The sequence below is a fragment of the Blennius ocellaris genome (genome assembly GCF_963422515.1).
Source record: "Blennius ocellaris genome assembly, chromosome: 21".
Lineage (NCBI taxonomy): Eukaryota > Metazoa > Chordata > Actinopteri > Blenniiformes > Blenniidae > Blennius > Blennius ocellaris.
In genome coordinates, this window is record NC_137670.1 from 14,016,565 (window position 1) to 14,043,855 (window position 27,291).

Sequence of the window (27,291 nt, forward strand, 5' to 3'; positions counted from 1 at the left end):
TTTATTTCCTTTACCCATCTGAAGGTGTCTCCTTTAGACTTAAAAAGGGGGATTGGTGGCAGGTGGGTTGCGAAATAACAGTGGGGGGGGAGCATCTCAGGACTGGTGATGAAAATGCATTTTTCTTCCCCTACCAAGATGCTATTTGGTCGTGTGAAATGATTAATTTCACACATATACAGGTCATCCCCAAAAGCAGCAACATCTCATTCACAAGGGGCCCCCGTCAGCAACAAAACAGGAGGCTGCAATAAAATAAGCAAACAGCAGCATGTAGTGTGCGTCAATAAATCTTTGTAGGTTAAACCTGAGCACTGTAGAATTTGAGCACCCCCCCCCCGCCATCCCTCCACCTCCCCATCAGGTAAAAGTCACTGAGTACATCAAGACTGTCGAAACTAAAAAAAAAAAAAAGGCCAACGAGCAGTTCGGGGGAGTGTCCTGTGGTAGCGGGTACACACTCTGTCACACATGCACACACAGTCTGTGTTTGCATAAGAAGGATGAAGCCTTGAATTATGGGGTTTGTGTAAATAAGGAGATGAGACTGTTTTTAGCACACAGGGAGGAAGGAGTGCTTGGATGAGAATAGTGCCTCTGTGTGGAGTGGAATTGGTCTCGGGTTGTTTACGACAGCTCACAGCCCTCATATATCACAGGCAGTATGTTTGCTGCGAAGCTACAGTTTGTGTGCCATCTGCCTTGGCTGAACTTGACCCTTCAAACAGACTTATATTTTGTAAACTGAGCCTCTCTTGTAACCGGCTTTTATTTGCTCTTCCTCAGTGGATGGTCCAGGATCCCCATGAGGTGGCCACCTTCTTCGGGTGCATCGGCACAGACCATTTCGGAGAGATCCTGAAGAAGAAGGCCGCGGAAGCCCACGTCGACGCCCATTATTACGAGCAAAACGAGGAGCCCACCGGCACGTGCGCGGCGTGCATCACCGGAGACAATAGGTTAGCGACCTTTCCGTCACCCCCGACCGGGAGGCGAGCCTGTCACTCTGGTGTGAAGGAGTCATTTTGGTTCATGTTTTGCTTCCTCAGGCAGGCAGTTGAATTCTCTGGGCTGGGAGTCATAACAGGGAATCATAGCTCAGCTCCCACATCAAAAGCAGTGAGAACAGCTTGATCGTGTTTTTCCAGGCCCCCACTCAGTCTCCGCTGCCCCAGTGGGTTGTCATCCATCTATAGGCTGACAGTAGCAATGTGTTAGGGATGCCTGGGCTATCCCAGCTCTCACCTGTCAGCCTCTCCGACTGTAAAAAAAAAATCAAAGGGGCTTTAGCATCTCTGGCGACGCTCACGCTTGCATTATCATCAGCGCGCCTCAGACAGCAGAGGTCAAAACCCGTGCCGAGGCACAAATATCACTAACAGGAAGGGCTCCAGTTCATGATGGACCAGGTGTGGATCAATAACCTCCTTCTCTAAACACTCCCCTCCTCTGCAGCTACTGGAGTTGTCAGTCAGTCAGCGACTGGACCCTGACCGCCCCGGGAGCCAGTCCTGCTGAATGTTCTTCGTGGGCTTGTTTGATGCGGGCTCTGACACCTGAAAAGGTCAGGTGCCGTGCTCAGAGAGAGAAGCTCTGTAATATTTCTTACAGGTGTTTAACAGACAGCTCAGGAGGCCAAAGGAAAGGTCGCCGGCAGGGCCAGATTGGAGGGGTGATGGCTTTGAAGGATTTGGAGCCAGTATGTCACAGGCCCCAGGCTTTGATTAGTGCAACTCTTCAAAGAAGAAGAAAAAAAAAAAAATCCACCTCCCTCGCTCTCTTCTGGCAGTGAGAGCTCCACTCTGCCAAGATCCCATAGATTAAATCATCATACAGATTTTTTTTTTTCACGCAGTATTCACTGTGTGATCCGTGTGTAATCTTAGTAAAACTCAATATGTGGTCCCATGCAGTTGTATTGATTTTTGCTCATGTTTAGATATTTGAAATAGTTCAGTTTTATCTGTAACACTTTCCAAGTTGAGCTAATTTGCAGTGTTTGTTTTACAAGATGGTTTTCAATCACTTGCTTTTTTTCCCACATCCAAGTCTAGCCAAGTGTAAACCGAGCATGACATTTAGCACCATTTACCACAGTCAACCAGCTCCATACACCAAATAGTTTAGGTGTTGAGGCTTCTACACACTTAGTGTGATTAAATATGACCCCAAAATCTCAAGTGGATTCTCATCGTTGGACCGCTGCATACCAGCTGTGATGTGAATCTGAGTAATATTTGAAAACATTTAAATCTCTTTGCACCTGGTCGTTCTTTCCCCCACCAAAAATTACAGAATTTATTACATTTAAGAGATTGTATGTGCATTATTTGTGACAGGGAAAAAAAAGAGAGCTGTAGTTGAATATTTATTAGGATGTTTATGGAACAATTTTAGATGCTAAAATTTCATCCAAGAAGGTCAAAACACAATCGATGTACTGGTTTCCTGTAGTTAATGTGATGTCACTACTGTTGGCTCAAACCTTAACTGTTGTTGTTTATCATGGTGCAGAATGTCAAAGAGATTAAAATATATATGGATTTGTTTTGCTCATCTATATGGCTAAAATAGTAGCACAATTAATTATGCATTCATGTGGAGAGTTGTTCATTTCTTGACTGATGTATGTGGTTGAATTTATATATCTTATTTGTACATGCACAAATTAATATGTGTGTGATATACAGGTGTGATATGTAGTGTATGGGCCTATAAGGACCTGTAAATGTCCTCGCCTCCATTTCAGGATGGCTTTTCAGTTGACTGTCATTATAGAAGTAGATTTTGCTCCGGTCCTGTCTTAATAGAGGTTTGTCCTTAACGTGGGTTTTGTTTGCCCTTGATACAGACTGCAAGGCACTGACTGTGTTTTGTCTCCTTTGCTATACAACCTTTAAAACACTGAATAGCACTGTAATATAGGACAGTGATTAAAACATAACGTTACAATATGTGAGCCTGTGAGAACCCTTTTTCCCAGACATTTCTGTAACGGCAGGAGAGTAACAAAGTCTACTTTCAAAAATCCTGCCAGGCGAGAGGCGTATCTGTGGTGGAGGAGAACACAGGGGCATTTCCACTACTTTGTAGGCGCACAACAAACATTACACACAAACAAATTGCACTACATGTGTACAAATACACATGCATACATTCTGATATTCATAAATCTAAGCATGCGCAAACAAATCTTCTTACAGACATACAAATATCTATATGCACATGTACATATACACATCCAGAAATCCAATTATAAGGCCTCTTGCTATTATAATAGCCCCGTCTAGTATGAGTCAGGGAAACGATGCTTGTTAAAGAAAGGTGTTTGGTTATTAATGTCCTTTTCACTGATATTCAGTCGCTTCAGTGTTTGTCGTTCTGAAACTAAAAACTAGAATTTGGTAAAACTGGAACTCGTTATTCCAATAGTAACAGGTTTTCTGAAAGAATTTGCAAGCTCTCGTAAATATTGCAGGACGTCTGAGTGCCGTGGACCCGTTTACTGTGGCATTCTGGTTTTACCTCCTGAATGTATACCATCATTAGGTCTATCTGTTGTCTGATAGCGCTCTGCTGTGCTCATGTCTGCTGGACTTCCTCAGTAATGACACTCATTTTGTCTGTCATGCTCGTTCCGACCCCCCGAGTCCATTACGGCGACTCAGGTCAAACACAGTCCCAATCCTGCTGTCACATCGGAGCCTCCGTCACCGCACTCTGATCAAGTTAGCGCGCTGCTACTCTTTCCTTTGACACTAACCATGGCGAGCAGCTTTTTCTCGCCATGTGAGAACAGACCCCCTTCCTGCAGCAACACCCTCCCGTCATATGGTCGCCTAACAGTTTTCCCCTAAGTAGCGATGATGGTTGCACTCATTTTGATGGCCCGCTCATAAAGAGACAGCACACGAGGACTGGCTAATGAGCTATGTTAAGATAATGCCACCTGCTTCACTTTCCGGCTCCCACCACTCACTGCTCGACTCGAGGGTTCATTTAGTAATGCATTTTTGTTGTTTTGCCACCCTTGTTAACAGTGGACCACTTTTCCCAGGTGATATGATAATATGAATAATTATGAGCTGGCTCTCGCCGGCCTTAAAATCCCCTCGCCTCGTTTCCAATCGGTCCTTTTTGGGCGTGTTTTGCGATAACTAAAATATATATGTGTTAAGATGACTTCATTGTTCTCCCGCTCTGACATTCTAAGAAACTATTCTCATCTTTTTATATCAGCCAACAACAAAAGAAACTCTTGGAGTTTGTTTTTTTGTTTTCTTTTTTAAAGGATGTTTTTGAGATGAAATTAAGATGGATGATAAGCGAGGCGGAAGATTTATGGGGTCTGTCTCGGCAGGTCCCTTGTTGCTAACCTGGCAGCGGCAAACTGCTACAAAAAGGAAAAACACCTGGACTTGGACAGCAACTGGGAGCTGGTGGAGAAAGCCAAGGTCTATTATATTGCGGTAAGTGAGACCCTCTCCATTCGAAATGACTGTTCCCCAACTCCATTGCCAGAGGAGGACAAAATGTTAAGAGGCTTTATTCAGGAAATGCCTCTGCACGCCTTCTGCATTGTCAATATCCCCATTCATCCTTTGTGGAGTGAAATGAGCTATGTTACCTATTGAGACAATACAGCTCCATTTTTCCCTATTTTTTCCCCCCTCGCCTTTGTGCGCCAAGCTGCGGCGCGGTGTGAAATTGTTCAACATGTAATGCATTCACTCATTTCTTTTAACGTGAAGACAAGCCAACAGGTGCTGTGAAAGTGTGAAAATTGATTATGCAAGTTCACTCGGCTTTACCCCCCCCCCCCCCTCTCCTCCCACATTATCTCCCCCTCGCAGACAAAACACGCACGCAGATTGAGGAGGACAGATGTGCGCTTATACGTTCACACACACTTGAGCCTCCACCGCTGAGGTAATGTCTTCACTCGCGGCTTCTGGAGTAGGATGGCCTGCCATGCTCGTGTTTCACTGTTTGGGATTAGGTTTGATTCCGGCAGATCAACATTTCCTCTGATCTCCAGTCAAGATGATAGCCCTGAAATTGCTCTGCATTCCTCGTCTTTAAGCAGTTCATTATCGGCACAAATCACCGTTGTGGTCTTCGCCATCGACATGCTCCTTGGCGTATCTTCCCAAGTGAAATCCACAACTCCCACCCACTCCCCCCCCCCCCCCCCCCCCCCCCCCCTCCCCGATGCCCACAAGCCCTCCAAACACAAGCGCACTGTAGTGCAATAATGACGGAGGTTTCATAATTAGCCGCCCAGTCGCAGAAACAAACACGGGGAGGGAAGAAGAAAAAAAAAAAACGAGGGAAGAATAAAAGCCGTTAGTGCTTGTGCCAGAAAGCAGATCAGTCAGTCCATCCTCCAGAGTTTGTGTGGTCTCATTTTTCGCCTCTGCTTTGCATTAGCAAACATGGCACATCCTCTGCAAATTGGCAGTTGGGTTTTGCCCACATCCGACAGTCTTGCGCGCAGGGAAAAGCTTCCGTGGGATTTGAGGGGGGATAGAAGGGCCACAAAATGGGTGTTTGTCAGTGCTTGGAATCTAAAACGTGGTGTTCAGCGTCCCTCCCGGGCCTCTTTGTCAAAACAGGGGGATCATTCGCTTTATTAGAGTCCCATTCGCACTTCTAAAGTACTTAGCCAGATACACTGCCACAGCTATTCCCACTTAATACAGTGCGGCGTGTCTAGACCGGTGTTCACTAAGGCCTCCTCTCTCCATTAACCTTGTCGAGAGCACTCAGATGTATTTACCCAATTTACGGCCAGATTGTACATTTTCTCACTCTTCACTGTACTAACCTTTCGCTGTGCATTAATGTGCTTTGTTGATTTTCATTAAACACACTGCTGGGTGGCGCGCGCGGCCTTGTACGCCCCTAATCTGTAAATTTAATTACCGAAAAGTGCACGTGTGTGTATGTTAGCATGTTATTTGCTCGCAAATACGTCGGTGTTTGCCGGAGCATGTGTGTTAAAGAGGTGATTGATGATTCCTGGCAGAGGCTCTCAAGGTGCCTGCAACTATGTGGTGTGATTGGATGAAAACGGAATTATTAGAGGGCTCTCGCAGGCAGTCTGGCTCATCCAGCAACAGCGGCGGCCGTGGCGGCAGCAGCAGGGCTGGTGGCAGACGCAAAGCAGGGAGGCAGCACTGCCATTTCTCACAAAGAGAGAGAGTGTTGAACTCCTGCCAAATGTTTGGTGGCAGGCTGTTGCTAGGAAATCTGGGTCCTTAGGCAAATCGTTGCACAAAGACCAATAACAAAGGCGTGAGGGGGAAGAAGGAATGGCTAAACGCATTTCAGGCAGAGGATATCTCTTCTTCTCCCTTTTTTTTTTTTTTTCCTTTTAGAAGAGGGGGGGGGGGGGGAGTTGAATGCCGTCACCGCTGCAGTGATGTGGACAGTTATTTTCTTCCCCCGATTGTAAACATCAGAAATGGAGGGTGATGTTTTGTGGGAAGGGCAGATGAGTGACTCTAATTGGTGGGGGTGATGTGTGCATGTTGGCCCAGTTAGCGCCCCCCTCCTTTTTTTTTTTTTTTTTTTTTTTGCTCCCCCGTTCCTTCCATCCCCATCCCCCCGTTGGCCCTCTATGGACACCCCCCCCCCCCCCCCCCCCTTTCCTCCTTCTCCCTTTGCTGTCTTATTTGCCTCCCCCCTTCTCTCTTTCGTCTCTCTCTCTCTCACTCTCACACACACACATACATTTGCTGTTAAGCACACACAGCTTGCACGCACACATTCTGCAGCATACCACTGGCTTGTTTTTCTTACCACTGAGCGCTTTGCCCTGTAATTTGATCTTCCCTGCTTGATGCGTCCTCCATGATGCCACTTTGAATTAACCTATGTCTGCACAGCTCTCCTTAGCCACGGCTAATAATATGGCCTCTTCCTAAGCTATGCTGATTGCATTCAGAAGAAAAAAAGATTCAAATTAAAAACAAGTAGTAGTGCTCGGTCCATCTTGCGGTGGTCATGTGCTGTGAGGTTTAACAAAAAGCTGGAGAAGAGGGGAGACGAACAAGACAATTGACTGTGAAAAGGCCTGTTAATGACTGGGCACAGATGGTCAGAAATAACCCAAGGATAGGCGGAGGAGACATTCGCCTCTGCCAACTGGCCTGATACACAAAACTCACCCAATGAGACACAAGCTGCATAGCTGTTAGGTCACAAACCCGATCACAGCTGGGGAACGCTGTTAGCTCGCGCCCTGTGCTAGGAGCACAATCCCTTCGCCGGCGAGGGGTTAGCCACGCCCGAGGAAAACGGCGAGCCCACCTTCTTTTTTTTCCTTTTTTTTTTTTTTACGTGAAACGGCACAGCAAGTTGAAGCAGAAAGACTCCCACCGTTTAACGCTGGCACGTTATGCATATAGCATTAATTGGCAGTTGTGTTCTTGCCCCTCACTGCAGGGGAAAGCTGAGTTCAGCTTCAGTCACTGTAGCATAATATGCAAGAAAAGGAGGCGAAAGCAGGAAGAGGGAGGGAAAAAAAAATAAAAAGCGCAGTACTGGCACCACAAGCAGCACGTCAGCCTGCTTACACCCTAGAGTGGCACACACACACACACACACACACACACACACACACACACACACACACACACACACACACACACACACACACACACACACACACACACACACACACACACACACACACACACACACACACACACACACACACACACACACACACACACACACACACACACACACACACACACACACACACACACACACACACACACACACACTGCTTCTCCGCCCAACCAGCCCCCTTCAATTTTCAAAAAAGCAAAGGGAAAGGTTTTTCCACACACACACACATCTAACCGACACCTCATCAGCCAGCCGAAGGGCTGATTAGCACAGAGGTGACTGCGGCTGTGTCTCTGTCCAACTCGGAGGACCACGCTGTCCTCACGCTGACCTTGAGATTCCTCTCCCTCTCGTCCTCCTTTCCATCCTCCTCCCTCCTCCCTCCTCCTCCTGCTCTCCCTCTCGCTGCTGCTCTTTATCTCTTCCTCTGTCTCCATCCTCCTCCCTCCTTCCTCTCTCTCTCTCTCTGTCTCTCTCCTTTTCTGTCTTTTCTCCCTTTCCTCCCCACTCTGTACTGCACCACTCTTGCACTGCCCCTGTCCTTCCACATAGCCAGGGAGGGATCACGAGGCAAAATGCAGGCAGCGGAGGAAAGGAGGGAGGGAGAAAAGAGAAGTGGAGGGGGGGGGGGGGGTGGGAGAAATACTGGCAGGCTCCCCCTTTGTCTGCAGGCGATCAGTTACAGTCTTGGTTGCCGATGAAATTTAATCCCCACCGCATTTACATGCCAAGTTTGACTTCTGGCAAGCCTTATTAAATAGATTTGTAAATCATTTCATCTTGATTAGAATCTGTTCTCAAGGGATCAACATTTTTTTTTTTCCGCCTTGCTTGTGTTTTGCTATGTGTACAATCTGTGCCCACTGGTGTTAAAAAAAAAAAAATTATTTTGAAAGTCAACCCTCGGTGGTGTTATTTTTCGGGGCGAGGGACTATAAGCAGTAGATTTAGGGGACAAAGAGCGATGGGTGCCAAGTCCCGTCCGTCACCGGCCAAGCCACCGTGTCAGCATGTCTCTCATCTCTGGAGGTCATGTCGGTGGCCAAGCAACGGCTATGATGTCCGCTCTCTTTATTAGGCTGACACCACAGTGTCTCTAGCATGGAACAATGTCATTTCAAATCACGCCTAATCAGATGGCATTTTCTAATTGCCAGCAAACATCTTATGAATATGAATTCATAATTGTTCAATTACAAGTTGACTGCATCATATTTATTGGCTTATTTATTTTTTTTCTCCCGCTGGCCTGGGCCAATTATAGGATTTCAATCTTGAGGCAATCAAGTGATAAGGGTGAGGCGTTTAGTGTTTGCTGTCACTATATAATTCTCCCGAATGTTAAACATGCATCTGGGAGGGCTGCATTTGTCAGAAGGCTGTGTGTGGAGGTGCACCTGCCTAATTGAGTGGTAATGAGCTGTCAGGAGTGCGGGCTTGGTGATTGGCTCTTGGCGGGGCGTCCTGTGCCAGTGGGACGTATGGGCTGGCCCGGCCCTGCTGGAGGATCAGCCAGCTCCGCAGCCCTGCGGGCCCGAGTGGGCGGAGTGTAGTAAATTAGGGTGGAGAGGCCAAAGACGCTGGCTGCGGAGACATCCTGTGGCTTTCACTCAACTGTGGGATTTATTTAGGTTGTTTACAATCATCCTTCTTCTTGATCTGCTTTTACAACTTCATGTCAGAGTTTGGAGGCAAATTTAGATGTTCAGTAAAAGTAGCGCCGCCGACTGCTCCATAAAAGTTCTGCTTTGGATTTTCTTTTTGGAACTCGTGGACGCCATATGAAAATGTGATCAACTCTGCTTTCCAGTAATTCAAATCCGCAAATGTTCTGGTTCCTGAAAAATGAGACAATCCTGACTTGTAACTATATGGCACTATATATAATCTATGGGTAAAGAATTACACCTACGATCTGTACCTGTAGCACAACAAACACGTGGACCTGCAAAGTTGAACCGTAAAAGTCTGAGATAAAGATTTCCCACAGCTGTTGCTTTTTAAAGAAATAATTCCCTCAATGTGATGCCGAGTTGTTGTCCAAAGAACAAAGCAGTTGTGTGACGATGACGAATACTGTCACGAGTGAGCGAGTGATCAAAGTTTCATCAATAAAAAGCCAAATGTTTTTAACAGTTAACATACAAAAGCCATCGTTCCAAATTAAAGAATTTAAAACCAAGTTTCACAACACAATAATGTGTTTCCTCAGTAGATCAGTTAAAATATTGACTTCCCTGTTTTTGGACGATCCAACAAAGAGATCCAATCAAAACCTTTGCGTTATCTGAAACATGTGCTTTGTGGTTTAAAGTAACTTTTCCTCCAGCCTATCAAAAAAGGACATTGGGCCGACATGTCACGCTAAACTTGAAGGTTTAATAACTTGTGTCACCTGTCAATGATGATCCAAAATTAGAATGAATCACTGCTTTTTGCCATTTATTCTGAAGTCTGTTTTAAAAGCATTTAGACACTCTCTCTCTATATATATATATAATATATCTTTGATTGTGAGGGACTCTGGTTCGAATCCCGGCTGTTGCAAAAACAGCATGTGGTGTAAAATCCCCAAGTCTACAGATAAACTGGAGCAGCAGAATAAACACTTACTATGCTCAACAGAGGCCTGAAATAGTTTACTATTATGAAAGACATTGTGTTGTTATGCAACAGTAAAATGTGTGCGTCGACTTTCCATCTGTATCTCAAAAGTGCACTGTAATGTAACTGCAATGCATTTTGTGGGTGTTCACCCATCCCGGTGAACATCCTGTCTGCTCAACATGACCATAATCCAGTAACTGGAAAGAGATAATTGTGATAATTGGATCTGACATGTTTCTATACACTTCAGAAATGTGACAATCACATTTCTCTAAAACATTTTGTCCAATATTGCATCTCTGTCGTATTGTCATACAGAATTGTAGAACATTGCACCTCATGAATTCATTGCATTAATTGTCTGTGTGGGAGTTAATGGATGTTCAGGGTTTTTATTTCATATAACTTTAAAGTGTCTCTCCATTTCGCTCCAGAAATGGCTGATTGACAAATTTACCGTGCCGAGTGCAAAAAAAAACCTCTCGTAATCACATGTAAACAATCACACCAATGTCATTTTTTCAGTCATCAGTTAACATGCGTGTCAGGAAGAACATGCAAGCATCAGTCAGTGGTAGCCACTGTTTTCACTAAATCATTACTGTTAATGGCTTCATTTATTTATTACTTTAGAAAAACACTTAAAAAAAAAAAAAAAAAAGAAACGTGTGAAAAAGTTTACATGAGTAGACCTCATGTTGTCGTTCTCACACTGAACGGTGTCTATTTTGGTTCCGAGTTTATCATTTATTTGTGTTTATTTTTCGCCACAGTTGTGTGTGGAAGTACTTCAAGAGCTGAGCCAGATTTATTTTGGGAGTCTTTATTTTTTAATTAATTTTTCCTGCAGCCATAGAAATAATAACTTTAACCCCATGTATCTTCAGTAATTGCCTTGTTTTTTTGGGGGGGGGGTTTGTCCGGGGGGGGTGGGTTGTGGTGTTGGGAGGGAAAATAGCACATTTCTTTTGAGGACATAGTCTTCCAGGCTGTAGTTCACATTACTCTACCAGCATGCAATGATTTTTCTCTTTCTACACCCACGTTACCTTGTAAGAAAGCGTTTTTCTTCTGCAGCAGGAAAAGCGCCATGTCCTTTCACCCCCAGATTACTGTGTGCATCTGCTCCACCGGCAACAAGTCTGTTTTCCTCTGGATGAAATAGGTGGGACTTAATGATATTTCTGCTCGCCGTCACCTTCTCCCCTCGTTCCCTCTGCATCAAAGCACCTGGCATGCGTGCGCCTTTTTATTCATGAGACCAAGTAGTGAAAAAAAAAAAAAACACAAAAAAACCAAAAAAAAACCTCGGATAATGTTTCAGTGCTACACTGGGATGGTGTGGCCGTTTGTGTGAGTTCCACGGCTTAATTGAATAGACTGAGTAATTATTTGTCAAGTAATGCTGAGCAGAAAATAAATAGCCACTTTGCGGCTGTGAATTGTGCCTGATGGCCATGTGTTGATACTCTCACCAGGGAGAGTAAAAACCTGCTCTACTGGCTAAGTATCTGATTAAGATTCACATGATGGAACCGCAGACGCTTTAGGATAGCGTGTCTCCTGGGCAAAGATAGTGAGTAGAGTTAAGTGTCAGACGGTGTTACATTATCACGCTGGAGCATAAAGCCTCGACTGAATAAATATTGCTGGAGTATTCTCCCCACCACCAACCGGTCGCAGCTCTCGGGTCAGCCTGACAGTTTCCCAGAGCAGGAAAGGGAAAAAAAAAAAAAATCTCCACAGATGTTCGTCTCTGTCAGGCAGATGCTGGACACCGTTCTTTGAGAATTGTTTCCTTCTGCAAGGTTTCATTTTTCCCTTTTATGTTGCTGTAATTTGTTTATGGTCTGTAATAAGCCAGCACATAGCTGCCTTCTGCCAGTTTGGCCTTGGCCCATTGTGAACTGCCAGTAATTTTCTTCTCTCCCTTTTTCAAAGACGAGTAATGACTTTTGAACATTAATTAATATTTAATATCTCATAATTCATTAATTAAACGTATAAACTTAAAAAAGTATATATTTTACACCATTTCTCTTGTGTTTCTAGAAGCATTTCTTTCTTTTTTTTGAACATATATGGATTTTTATATTCCTTTATTGTTGTGCTCACCCCGGTGGGGTGAGAATGCTTCTCATCCACCCATTTCCATCATTAAAAAAATTATTCTGTCAAAGCAAAACCAACTTAGAAGCTTGTTCAAGAGCTCCTCTTGTTCAGTGTTTCATTACTGTAAGTATAAATTTCACAGTTTTCTATTGATCTAGCGTAGCCACGGACACACAAGCTGCTGATCGTAAATTTTGCATTCGACATGCAACATAATGGATTTTTGCATTTCGCAATATACTTTATTGTGAGCTTAGTACTGGTTTATTGGCAGTTCTCGTCAATATTCTACACTGTTAGCTTTGTTCGTGTTTGAAGTGGGTTGAGTTTTTCTTTCAAACATTGCTTGTGAAACACAGTGTGAACACTTTAGATTATAGGTTTGTGCTGTATGTGCGTCCATGAAGGTCATTTCTCACGTAAAGAGAAGACTTTCGGAGAAATCATCTTGGATATGGCATTTGAGTGGCATCGTTTCTGTCCAACAAATAATCCCACACCAACTGGGGGTTTTATCGCTTCTGTTTTCTTAATGATTAACCAAGTAGCACATTATCAGTTAGTAGACCTATCCAAGTTAGGTGAGCTTCTTTCTCATGTCAAGTTTTTAGTGTATACAGAAATAAAGCCTCTGGTAAATAAAGGATGGCACGAAGAAATGAGAAATAGCAACTATACCCTAACAATGCACTACTTTTTGCCAATTATGGTTTGGGAGGTAAATGTTCAGCTTCACATTAACGCTTGGCTACACATTAGAGAGAAAGTGCATGTTAAAATGACATTTGACTGGGACTTTATTACTAACTGTTGTAAACAAGAGAGATGATGGAAGCTGCAGATAGTCACAGCTGAGGCTCAACTTAAGAGTCATTGATTAGCCTCAAATAGATGTTTCTGGACTGTGGGAGAAAACCCACACACCAGTAGAACATGCAAACTCCATAGAGACACTGAACTCAGACTCAAACAATGGGACTCTTACAGTGCAGTGTAAGTGCGATCCACTACACCAGTCTCCAGCCCCTGGTGATTCACTGTAACTTTATATTCAGTGATCACGTATAGAGTAGAGAGCTTTATTTATAAATTTGGGGTCAGGATTTTGCTCCATTTCCAATCAGCATTTTCTTTTCTTCTTATGCCATGGAGTAGGTAAACCCAAAACAAATGATTTGACTGCATAATTTGTCTATTTGTAGTGACAATTTAATTCACAGAACCATGTTGTGTTTTCCATCCGACTCGGAAAACCAACTCTTGATTTAGAACTGAGCAAATCACCCAAATTGTTCTTTTTAATTTCCAAAGCCGGAATCAGCGGAGGCTAAATGTATTTTGTTTTGTCTCAAATTATTTTATTTTGCGTAATTAATTTGATTATGATTGCGTACACAGTCAATCAGTTAGCAGTCCCAGCAGCTTCTTTCCCAAAGTGCTTGTTTCCGGGGGTTTCACTTAGCATGCCTGGGGTTAGCTCGTGCACTGGAAGAGTGTTTATTTTTCATACATGGTCCCACTCAGACATAGGCTAGTACTCTGACCTTATCTATTGTTTCTCAAGTGTATATTGTAAGCAGCTTTGCAGGCTTTATAGAGTCTTAGCCGGCAGGGCTGCCGTTGCTCTGGTGGAACATTTGGACCTCTGGCAAGTGTCAGATTTTCAGCAGCACATTAAATCTCTTAACCCAGTTCTTATTTTTTTTTTTCCCCCTCCCGTTCCTCTTGCTGTCCCTCTCTTTCTTCCTCTTTCCCTCTCTCACTGCCATGCTAACAAGCTGGCTGTGATTTATTTTTCATGTGTGGCATCGCTAGCGTCCGCCATGTTTTTTTTTTTTTTGTTTATTTCTTTGGGATCTAAATTCTTGTGCCAGTGGTTAGCCTGATGCCCAGACCCCGAGGGGGGGGGGGGGGGGGGGGGGTGTTAAAAAGCTGCCAGAGCAGCTGCACGTCACCCCGACCGGGCAAACTCCTCCAGTCGCGCAGTCATGGGGAGGCCAGAGACTCTTTGATTAGCATGTCTGTCGTTATTGGCCAGCTTGAATGTCATGCACCGTGAGCCCAGTCGTCTAATGCCTTGGCCGGCCAATGGGCCCGCTCCCTGCAATTACTGATAGGGCTCCCCGCTCCAGTGTTGAGGGGAGGCCAGAGAGAGCGCGCAAAGTGCCAAGCGATTGTCCTCGGCAAATAAAAAGCAGACATCTTCCTTTCTGATGCTCTATATGTGCATGCTTTATTTTCAGATGCTGTGGCGCAATCACATTTGAAAAGCATTTTACGCTCCCAACATAACAAGAGGGGGGGGGGGGACCAATCAAAACAATAACTGTGGCTCCTTTTGACAAAGCCCTTGGCTCACAGTTGTCAGAAGATGTAAGCTGACTCATCCACACAAGAAGGGCATGTATCCCTGGGAGCGAGGGGCAAAAACTATGATGAATCTTCCCCTCTGTGCTCGCCTCTCTCCACTGAGCCTGCATGGATTAATTACATGACTAGTAGCTAGTTTAGTCCCATTATTTATTTTTTCTAATGAATAATTTTACTCCCCCTCTCTTGCCTAGATTTTATTCTGCTCAGGACTTTTTTTCGGCTTCACCCTGTGGAAATAAGAATGCATTGATTATTTTCCATCTAGCAAATATCCCACCAACTGAGGAATAACATGCCTTCCCCCTAATTGGTTTGTTTATCTTGAGCAACAGACTCTGGGTTTGTTTGGACTCTGGCTGGCATCCACACACTGCACCGCTCCTCAGCATGATTACTCACCTTGGGAGGAGGCTGCTGGAGCAAGGTTGATGTTCCCCACACAGACATCAGGCTGTCATTCTCCCCGCTTATGTGACATCATTTGCCAAGACAGATTTGTTACAGGAAAAATAAATTCAGGCCTAAAAAGGGATTGATTTAAGGACAGGCTGCGAGTGGAAAAAGGCGACAGGAGGGATGGGGGCTCCCAGACACATTTCACCACTCAGAGGGCTCGGGCCGGATCCAAACAAGCTGCCAACAGAAGATGGATTCTGGCTTCATGTATAATTGATAAACTGTATGTTCTAGGTGTCAGCTTTAAAGAGGGAGCTAGGACTATATCAGGAAGCTATTTTTCCTCTCTGAGGCGAGCATCATTTTTATTTTGTCCTCCCCCGTTCGCCGGCTTATCTTCTCAGCTCAGAAAGCTCCGTTGAAAATTATCGTTTTCTTTGAAGACGACATTCGGGAAGTGCGGCGCTAAAAGCACATCCTGTTCCCGTGCCTATTAGGAGTGCGAGTGCAGGGCAGATAGCCATCTGCAAAGTTGACTGTACATCCTGAGTTATCAGGCTTAGCCATCTCACTCTTGACACCCAGCACATTAATATTAGCTATGGGAGAGTCTATCCTGCTGAAAGCAGCATAAAAGGATTAATGCAGCGCTTATCCTTTTGGAAATAATGCCCTTTATTGAGCGGATCTGACACTGTAAAGGCTAATGATGACATTGAATGGATCCAGAATAAGTAATGGCGCATCATCCCATGTCATGCAGCCAGAATAGTCGCTATTTGCATTCCGGCGGCTCAAATGGTATTGATTGTGCTGAAGGCGTTGGGTTGTTTTTCCTCTGCAGCAGTATGAAAGTGTTACTCAATCATCAGCGTCCTGTGGCTAATGACAGTCCTCTCCCCGCGGGCCCAATGACATGCTTCGTTCATCGTCGTACTGCAATGCCACGATTTCACCTCTGAGCACTTTGAGCTGCAGCAATTACTGTACATGAAACACAATATGCTAGCGTGTCACCCTTCCTGTCCGTCACACGGAGACTGTGGGATTAATGTGGCTTTGCCCGCTCACGTTAATAGTGATAAATTTGTATCCTGCCAGTCAGCTTTGTGGGCTTTAGCGGTACAGTTTGTACCACAAAGGCTACGGCCATTTCACTGGACCGGAGGAGGCTGGAATACCAACTTTGTACCCTATCATTTCCCTAAGGCACAATGTAATAGCTGTGAAAAGCAGTTTTCTATTGTGTGCGAGTGTGTTTTCTTTTCTTTTCTTTCTTTTCTTTTTTTTCTCTTTCTAAACACAGGATCTGAAGTACAAAAAGTGGCATGATTCATGCTTTTATTCTTTTAAACTCCCTCCTGTACACTTGAGCGTTAAATGAGGCTGGATGTAGACAGGAAATGTGCCAGCGTGGGGCAACAGGACCCAGGCACACAGCGAGAATTTAAATCGAGCTCAAAAACGATTGTAAGTCTGTGGGAGAGGGTCTCCTTGAACCCCTAACATGATTTGATTATCAAGAGGTTAAACAACTGTAATAATAAATCTGTCAAATTTCTAATATGATGTGCTGTTTTGTCCCGGGCATTATAACACTGAGGGGCAGACAAGTGGCCATCAGGGCCACCTGAGAACATTCGCTCCGTTCTTTCTAATAAATTGCAGCTTCTCTTCAATTTCATTTTTCTTTTTCTTTTTTTTTTTCCTTTTTTTGTTCGATGACAAGATAGTACCCTTATCAATCAAAGCGGCTTCCCTCTCTCACCCAAGGACTCGTGTTGATATGTTGTAAGTGCCTCCTCCTTTGGCGGGTTTAATGGGAATATTGCATGCTCATTTCACCAATGCCTGCCTGTTTCTTAATGAGCTGATAAAGCCCCAATTATCGAGGCAAATCCTGATTTCTGATTTGCATTACCGACTCGTGTTTCACCACACACGGCGGAAATGTACATGATTGAGGTGCTGAGATGCCGGCCTGCCTTGCCAGAGCCTTACGTGCCCTGTGTGCATGTGTGTGTGTGTGTGTGTGTGTGTGTGAAGGGACACAGGAGATGGACAGATTAGATTAGATACAGTAGATGCTGCACGGCCCCGGCCGTTTGTGCGCAGAATGTGATTTAGTTGTGAGGTTTGAGCTCACTCTGGGCCCTGTGATGTGTGAGGGGGCAGACTGACAGTGACAGTGGGGTGGTAATGGCTCCGAATGAGGAGGAATGGCCCCTGTAAGGCTCCCGCCCCTCCCAGCGGCGGAGCACAGCAGCTCTGTCCAAACACACTGCAAAATGAATTCTTCTCTACACCTGTGTTAGGGTGGTGTTTTTTTTTTTCCCCCTTTCTTTCTTCTTCTTATTCCCCCACTCCTCTCTCTTCATAGAACTTGAAATCAAAGCTATTTATAGCTTCACCAATCTGAGGAGAAATAGTGAGAGAAAGTGGAAAATGTTAGCTTTAAAAAAAAAAGAAGAAGAAGAAGAAAATCCAGTTTCTGCTCAGCAGCTGTAGTAACGCCACAGCCCATCAGATGTTGAGACATCAGTGGAAGTAAAAAGATGAGAAGGGGGGGGGGTTGTTTCATATTTCCAGGTTTTTTTTTTGGTTTTTTTTCTTTAGCAGACCCTGATTTGATTGCCAAAATGTTTGAAACAAGCCCAATCAAAGTCAACCTCTGGATGTGTGATCAAAGTGGCGGACTTATCCGCGTTACTGCGATTGCATATGAAATCCCAGGTTTGTTTCCACAACCACAACGTTTGGCTCGCCTGCCCCCCCTTTTTTTTTTTCGTCTCTGAAACTGAAACATCATGTCTGGAACTTTGGCTGGGGAGCTCTGCAGTTCATGAAAAATGCATTCGCTCGGCTCTTTTTCTAACTCTTTGCCTCTGATACTCATGTCATATCATATCCATGTCATGTCAGTGTGTGTATTAATTATGTAGCAGGCGCAGTTGAGGAGACAATATTGATGCGTCTCAACGAGACATCCTATGTATATCACTCGCGGTTGAGGAAATATAAACAAGGCTTAATTAAGTATGAGGAAAGGCTCGAGTTTGGCCTTGTGCGTAAATAATTTGGAGTCTGTGTTTACAGGAAGCTGTCTTTTATATCTGCTTCTCCCCCCCGGGGCTCCATTTTACTCCGAGTCTCACTCTATTCAACCCTCCTGGTCACTTTTTCCGGTTCAGCTGAGGTGTTCGACCCCGGTCATACCGCCTGGGTTCTATCCTCCTCTCTTTTTCTTTTTTCTTCCCCTTCTTTTTTTTTTTTTTGTCTGCCAGCTCACAATCTCTCAGCATATTGCAGACAAATGGCACCCAGTAGCACCTTTGGAGGTGTCCCAAATTGCAAAGGTAATTTATTTCTTTGCGAGCAGAATTATACATGAGTAAGAGGTCATATTGCAATAGGAAATTGCTCAGCCGTTGCGCACATGTCAAATCCCGTTCAGGGTTTTTTTTTAGCGTTTCTGTTTACGAGTCCTCGCCGTGCCGTAATCTTATGGAACTGTGATGTGCACTTGAGTACGTTTCCTCGCCAAATGAACATCAGGAGGGATGGTTCCTCTTGAAATACGGCCGTGTCCCTCCGGTCCTCCTCTTCCCTCTGTAGCAAACGCTCTCTCAGGATCGAAAACCACTACAAACACTTCAGCGATATTAATCTTCCTCCGTGACCACCCTCCTCCCTGCTCCAAAAGTTGCATTTAACGCGCAGTTCTTTTAATGTGAAGTGCGTATCCGCGGTCTTTGTCTGCCTCGATGAACTGCGTCGCGCGATAAAAAGCACACTCCAAGTTTGTAACCTTGTCGCTGCCAGCATCTGACTCACCATTGATCTCGCGTGTTTTGTAATGCTAGAATTATTGTTTTTACAGCATGCTGATTGCTGCGGTTTGGCAGGAATAATTGGAAGTTCAAAGCGTCGATCCGTGAGCGTAGCCTGGGGATAGGTTTTCCAGAGAAGCTGACACTTCAGACGTATTATGAAGCCATCACGTCTAATTTGCACAGGCCTCTTTTGTAATTCACCCCCAATTCAGAGGAACAGTCTCCTGCTCCGCAGCACAATGCACACTCTGCTTGCATTGTTCACGCTCATTGGAAGAGACACTGAGTGAATGAGTCTTGGAGCTCAAATAATGTGCAGCACTGTTCCTGTCATATTTGTTGCTGTGTAATGGTTCCTGATTTGTAGTTTCCTGCAGAGGCTTTTTCGGTTCTGGTGCAGAGCAGCAGCCGCCGCCGCCCGCCGCACACGGCAAACTGTTCTCTGTGCATCCAGTCCAAGCAACTTGTTTACAAGTCGCTGTTGAAGCGACTGCCTGACAGATAAAGGACCTTGAAACGCTGTATCGTCTTTGAGAGATGAGGTGGAGGGGGGGAAGGAAACCTCTTCAGAGGAAGGACTGGGGCTTTCCACATGCCGCCCAGACATTCTCACACATATTGAGTTTGTCTGTGAGCATCTTTGAAGATGCAAATGTGTCAACCACATGTAACCAACCACCCAGCGAGAAGCCGAGATGCTCAACTGCCTTTCTCACGGCTCTTAAATGGCTGCCAGTGATCTTCAGCAGCTCTGCGTGTCTGTGAAGCCCGCAGTTCTTATTTTTTTTTTTTTAAACAGACAGATTAGTTTTTGTGGGAAAATCGAATAATCCGCGCACATTCATCAAAAAAAAAAAAAAAAAAAAAAGACGTCCCGTTTAACCACACTCAAGGACGGAGGAGAGTCTGACTGTAAAACTTTACGAGCACTCGCGCTACGATAGGGGATAGTCCATGTAAGTGTTGATAATGATATGGAAGTCATTAATTGGCCCGCTAACGCGAACCAGAAGTTCCAGGAGTTCGGCGACTAGATTTACGAGTGCAAGTTTCGTTGCGATAGTTCACAACAATACAAATGTGATCCCAACATATTTCACACACGTGGGCGCTCCTTAATGAAAAGGCTGTCTCTCCTCGCAGCCTTCCAGCCGGCTTCTAACGTCTGGCGTTCGGTAGGAAAAGGCGGCACGTCATATCCTGACAGGGGAGACGTTCGTACATTATTAATGTTTTCTCTTGCACTGTCACCTATCGCTGCACTATCCTTTCCAGTGCCGCATTTTGAGATGCGAGGCGTAGTAGTCCTGCAGCGTGGCAAGTCATGTTTCAGGCTCTCATTTCAATATCTGAAGTGAAAGGTCGGGATGATATATTCCGTCCTGTCGTGGTGCCAGTGACTTACATGCTACCAGTTCAAGATGGTACACTTTTACGAGGCCCACCCAGCCTGTCGAGCAAACTGATAATGAATCAATCTCGGTGAAACATTTATGACACCGCCGGCCCCCTCCGCGCACACACCCCCCATAGCGCCACCCTCCCCTTTGCGCGAGGCCAATTAGAGCCTCCTCAGTGGCCCCTGCTGTCTGAGTCAGGGAAGCCCCCTTTGCATTGTCATATCAATATTCCTCTGTTGATCTCCAGCTGAGGCGAGTCCGGCTGCTCTTTCCACACATGCTAATTTGCATTCGCCAGCATGTGTGGGAGATGGCATGCTGGCTGCCTCTCCACCTTCTTCCCAACCCTACTGTTGCCTCCCTCGCTCTGTCTTTTTCTACTTTTTCTTTTTTTTCTTTCTTTCTTTTTTTTTTTTTTTTTTGAGAGGGAAAGGTTTCTTGATTCCTGGCATGCCAGAGAAGGGTCCTCTGAGGATTACATTGGCTAAGCCCTTATCACTCCAGGAAATTCACTGCCTGCTTAAAAAAGTGGTAGGAGTAGAAAATCAAGGGGAAGTGTTATTCTTTTTAAGTTTCTCCCTATTCCCATGGAAAGTTATTACGGGTTTGAAGAAAAGTCCTTTTTTTGGCACTCAAGTTTTCTCGTAACTACATTTCATATTTCACCCTTCCTTTTTTTTTTTTTTTTCCAGGCGGCTGGTGGAATTTTAGAAGTGGAAAATGTGAAGGCAGGTGCTCGAGAGGGAAGGGGGGGGGTGGGGGTGTGCTCACTGGGAAGCGATGTTAAACATCCAGGGGAAATGTTTGTTATTCTAATGGGATACCACCATGGTAACAGCTTTTAGAGACTCCCAAGGCTTTGTGTGGAGTATATGCACGCATTCATCAATCCCGCCTAATTTCTTTGGGGATTAGCAAATATAATCAGTCCTTTCTCCAAGTCGTCACCTGTTTATCGACATGAATATTACGGCGAGAATTAGCCGAACGCCGCCCCATTGGACGTGGGGAGAGCAATACACGGGCCATTAATATAAATCACAAATTGGAGTGAGTCACTGAATGGATTTCAAAAGTCATTAGTGTTCTTTTCTTGCATAATGACATCCCAGACAGAGTGGCTCACATCGTACACATGCCTACCTGCTCTCATTTCCCTCGCAGTCAGAACCAAAGCATTACGTCTTCAACTTAAACATGTTTCAGACCGAAGTAATGAATTATGTTATTTTCAGACTTAATACTTTTATAGGGGGTTTAAAGGCAATGGAGTGAACTCATTTGCACGATTCGGATGGAAAGAAAAAAGAAGGAAACCCTGTCTGGTGACGAGTCTGCGTGTTTAAAAGGCTCCAGCGGCTCGTAAGCTCATCTCGGTTCTATACCTTTTTTTTTTTTTTTTTTTTTTCTCCCCCTCTGCAGATTTCCTTAAGTGGCTTATGTGAATTGCAATTGCCACATTGAAGCCGGGAGTATAGAATACATTTCTCCCCGGCCGTGGCCAGCTAACAGCGCGTTGAACTTGGGCGTGTGGCGATGGAGAGGTTTCACACACGGCACCGCAGCGCCATGGGAGTGTAGCCTGACCTAAAGCTAAGCCTCCAGCCGGAACAGCCTTCCATCACACTCACAACACTGCTCTCTTATCTACTGGCATTTCTGTCTGATACAAATAGCCAAGACACGATATAGTTGGCTACATGTCATATCTGGCATTGTACTACGCTCTATCTGCCCCCCCCCCCCCCCCCACACACACACACACACACACACACACACACACACACACACACACACACACACACACACACACACACACACACACACACACACACACACACACACACACTCCGTATTCCCCCCTCCTCCTGTGAAATATAATGCTTTTAACTCACCAGCTTTTTTGCCCTGGCTGGGTTTTTTTTTTCCCATCTGTAGCACAGACAGAGACCAGTGTGTTTGCTCATCTTGGCCAAAGGCCAAAGGCTCTTTCTGATATAATCCCCACCATCGATCAGACTTTGTTTACTCTAACATGGTTTCTCTCCCCTCCAGCAATTAGAAGGCAACCTTCCACCTCCTGCTCCTCAGACTGGCTTTATACGTTTATTTTTCCCTTAAGTGGTAATTTTTCATGTTGAGGCGAAGCTCCAAGAAGTGGGTGTACATTAAGTAATGGATATTCTTCAACCGGACTGACACTTTAGATACCAAATATTCATTGATGTTCCTTTGTCTTTGAAGAGAAGAAATCTCCCGTCGCCAAACACCGGCAGGTACTGTCGTATCGGTGCATTACTGTGAGGGGATTCACACGTTTCCTGTATAGCTCTCCACCGTCTCTCCTGTTTTATTTAGGTTGCTCCACTTACAAATCTCAAGCACTCTGAAATTTTAGAAAAATGGATGTGGTGGTTGAAGCTGAGGCTCCTGTCTGCCTAAGAGGCCCTCGTCATAATGAATCGGGCAGCATCGGGTCTCCGGTCTTCACTAAAGAGGATCATAATAACACATATTTTACTTCATTGCTAATATTGGGATCAGACATAGGAGTTACTGGGGCAGTGAATCAAAGTACATATGAAGCTGTCTGAAGCTGTCTCTTTCAATGTGATGAGCACCGAGTTGACATACTCACCATTCAAATTGTTTACGTAACAGTTTCATATGTTACTAATTACTATCCTTATACATTCTTGACTTTTGCTATCTGTATTTCTGCCTCCTGCGCTATAAGTACTATTCACAGTGATAAGTGCTCCAATCTACCTGTTAAACTTTACAACTCTGCTATAATAAATCAAGTAGCAGAGCGACTGCGCCTTCCCTTCTGAGGTTTATAATCATATAAACATTTCACTGTATTGGTGTTATGGTGATCACACACTAGAGTTATTGGTTCAGCAGTCATTAAACCGCTTCTTTCAATAATAGGTGTTATACCAAGTTCGGCATGGCTGCCGAAACTTGTTCCCCCTTTGCGGGAGCACTCGCAGTTGAAAAATGCAAACTTTAATAATGACTCCTCGCTCAAACAGACGGAAATACTGTGCATGCGAAACGACTTCCAAGTAACTGATGTAACTTGTACCGAACTAATGAGTGAATCAGTCATAAGACCGACCCACACACGGCGCTGACAGCTCAGCTAATGTGTGACAGCAACACAACCCGTTCGCTCGCTCCTCAGACATCCTCGATAAAAGTGACGCCGGGGTTGTTTTTCACTAACAAGCAAAGCAACCCGGCTACTTTTGGAGGAATAACTTGTAACTAATTTACCAGCATCGACGGTGAGTGAACTAATCATTTAAAGAGGAGCAATAAAATCACATTAATAAACTTTGTGATAAAAAAAAAAAAAGAAACAAAAAAACACACTGTGAAACAAAATAAGTTGGGAGTTTTTTTTCTACTTCTCGCCTAAATAGCCCACACATACCGGTCATTTTAAGGTCACGTGAATGTTTATGGCCTTATTGAGGGAATAAAAGTACTCGCACTTAGTGAGAACATGCAAACTCAACAGAGAAATGCCCCTCTGGCCTCGCCTGGACTCAAATCAATACATTTCTCACTATGAGACGAGAGCTCCAACCACTACAGCACTGTGCAGACTAAAAAAAAAACAAAATCACCAAGCATGTAGACTCCAGCCTCCTTTTGTTAAACCTCACCAGTCTGATGTTTTTACTTTGAGATAAAAGTGTAAAATCCTGTTGAATATCCGCCGTCCGTGATGGACCGGGGAGAAGCTCCAGTAATTGAAAAATATTGAGAGAAAGAGAGAGAAAGTTTTTCATTTTGCACGGAAAAGTGGAAAAAGTTGGTGTATTAATAAAAAGCCGCCGCAAAATGAGAAAGGAACATGGAAGGACGACTCGGGGAATAAATTATCACATGAAACATGTGGCGTTAGCATAAACTGAAGCTGCCGCTCAGGTGGAGAAGTGAGAAATTGTGGCGGGTTAAAATCGTCGCATTTATAGAGAAGCCTTCCACCAAATTTACACCAAATTTCCAGTAAGAAAATGTGAATAGTCCAACACACCTTGCCCACTACTTTTCCATTTTTTTTCTTGGCATATGAAACAAAAAGAACACCGCACTTTCATTGTGTTTTCTTGCTCATTGTCATGCTTTCACACTCTCTTTGATGACATCCAACTGGAAATGTGGTGCCTCTGCTGGACTCCATGAGGTTGAGGCACAGAATTGCTTAATTTGTGAAAGATTTGAGTTAAAAATTCTAATTCAGAGTCACTGATCATCTTTGAACACGTGTTTTTGGGACTGTGGGTGGACTTGCACAGTCCACTTGGAGAGACCCTCAGACTCTAACGGGGATTTTTCTCACTGTGAGGCGAGAGCATCAAACACTACGCCATAATGCAATGTTCATTCCTTTCAGTAGGAAACGATATCGGCTGTTAATTAAACGTTATCAAACATTGCAATAAGTCTGAAAATAGTCGAACAACACCCTAAATTGGCTCCTAACAAGGCACTCCCTCAAATATGTGTTTAAAACTTTAACCATGATGTATTATTTTAATAACGTCTGTATACAAATACTCTGTTATGTGTAAACTAGATACACTCCTATCTCTTGCAAAGTGTTGTAATACTGACCAAAACCAAACTTACATGAGCATTTCTAGATAAAAAGATTCTCTAAATCTTAAGATCACAGATATATTATTAAGTACTACTTTTCCAAATCAGTGTATTATTGATGAAACACACTAAATCTGACTTACTAGTTTTAGTAGATGTATGTTTTTGTACAGTACTCCTTTTTAGATTATTTTTTTAATATATTTTAATCTTTCCTAAAGCAAATTGGCCAAACACTGTTTCTGATGCTTTTATCGGAAATACTACAAAAAAAAACAATCAGAATAATTAGCACAGCTCCGTTTCTCTATATTTTAGTGTTTCTTATTAATTTAGCCTTGTTAGTTTGGAAGAAACCATAAATAATATAGTCATTTAAATATTCAAATAGCAAAGAAGAATGAAAATCCAACATAAAAATGACTATTTTACACCATTCCTGAGGCATTGAGAACCATGGAGCGATGTCTCATTGTCCTTATCGGCCTCAAGCCCCGGCAGCTACCTTTTTAAACTTCAATTCGTCGGCCCGAGTTTACGTGGAAGTGACTACGGAGACATCCAAGGTTGAAACAGGACTGGTAGAATACATCCTCGTGAAAACAAGTCCCTGATCCCACAGAGTGGTAATATTACACACACACACTGCAGCTAATAAGTCTTGCAGTCAGTATTATCAAAGGCAAGCAGCATGCGAATGCCTCTGGACAATTTTAATTTAACATCTAACACGTTTCCTCACCCTGTTACTGTTGGCAGACGACGCCGACGCCTACCAGCAGCATCTGAATTTTTTGGGATTTTTAAGGGTTTTTTTGTTTGAGGCTTTAGAAAGACTCATTTTTCTGCCCGTCATTATATCCATCTTAGCCGGAGACGATATTCTTATGTGGGAGAAGCACTTAGTACAGCACTCTCCTAATATTTCAACGCTTTGAGGGAGAAAGTGTCTGTTTGGGTCAGTGGAAAGCAATCACTTTCACAATAATCACAGACGGGATATGAGCGCGGGAACGGCAGCCAACTTTTTAATGGTATTATCATGCATTTACTTAAAAAAAAAAAAAAATAGTTGAAAGCTCCTTCACTGTCTTTCCGTCTCCGTCATTTCTTTCTTTTGATCAGTGGGTGGTTCCCCCCCCCTCTCTGCTGTCTGTGATTAGGCGTGCACAGATAGTGAAGAACTCTCCTGTTCAGTTTCCAGCAGACACTGACCCGGTCTCTGAACAATCCAAACACCGCAGCAGCCAGACGCTTTAAAGAAACTATTCTTGCATTTTCCGAGGCGGGTAAACTTTCTGCCCTGTTTCTTCTCTTCCTCCCGAGCATGTTGACATTACCTGCGAGCGCTCAATATTTCTGCCTCTCGGCCTGAATAAAAACAATCGCAGTTGGCTCGTAGCATCATCACAGTACCTGGCAGGTAAAAGCATGTGGAATGAATAAACAAGCTCAGAAGTTTCTCAGCCTTGGCAATATTTCTCACCGCTTGTCATTTTATATAGCCGTGTCATTTTTTGCATAATTCCATGGTGCCTTGCCTGGGCTTGATTTGATTTAGGACCTCCACTTTCAAGGAAATTGGGCTCAGGGTATGAAAGTTCACACTTCTTGCCTCCAGGCAATTGATTTCTACCGAGCTTGATTTGAGTGCTGTAGCAATGCCCGTACTGAGTGTTGGCACGCTGTTGTGTCACAGAGGTCCGAAGATGCCCAAACCCTGATGTGAGCTCCGTGAGGAAATAATTTCAAAGTTTGCCAGTACAGAAGATTACATGGAAAGGGAGACGATTTAGTGCGGAGACGATGAATCGAAAAACTATTCACAGTTTTGTCAAAGTTATGTATTTAAGTGTGACCTGCACACTTAAAACCATCAACTCACCTAAATTTCAATACTATGCCTTCATGATTGAATGTGTGTGTGTGTATGTATGTATATATATATATATATATCTTTTACATATCTTTATTATTTTTTCATGCAATGGTGGAAAGTCAACTAAAGACTCAAAGACTTTTATCTTGCTATGTTCTTATGTACACCAAAACAATCCAGTCAGTGAAAACCTACACAAGGATTTTTCAATTTTCACATTTCTGATGCACATATAAACACATCACAGCATTATAGTAATCTGATTGCACACAGTTGTTCCTTGGTAAATGGGCTCATTCACGACTTGTTATAGTCCTTAATGTGATATTTTTCAGTGATTGGCTTTTCACTAATGAATGAATGAATCACTGTTTACGCCAATTTGGTTGTGATTCTCGTACGTTTACATAATGTAGCAGCAAACCACCAGCTGATG

General features: G+C 44.0%; 1 protein-coding gene across 1 annotated transcript in view; it reads left to right on the forward strand.

The window, feature by feature from the left end:
- Positions 1-27,291, forward strand: part of adkb (adenosine kinase b) — a 120,697-nt gene that overhangs the window by 49,048 nt on the left and 44,358 nt on the right. Inside the window, exons 5-6 of the mRNA XM_080517864.1 lie at positions 787-959; positions 4,361-4,469. Coding sequence (XP_080373990.1) covers positions 787-959; positions 4,361-4,469 — 282 coding nt within the window. The remainder of the gene's footprint in view (positions 1-786; positions 960-4,360; positions 4,470-27,291) is intronic.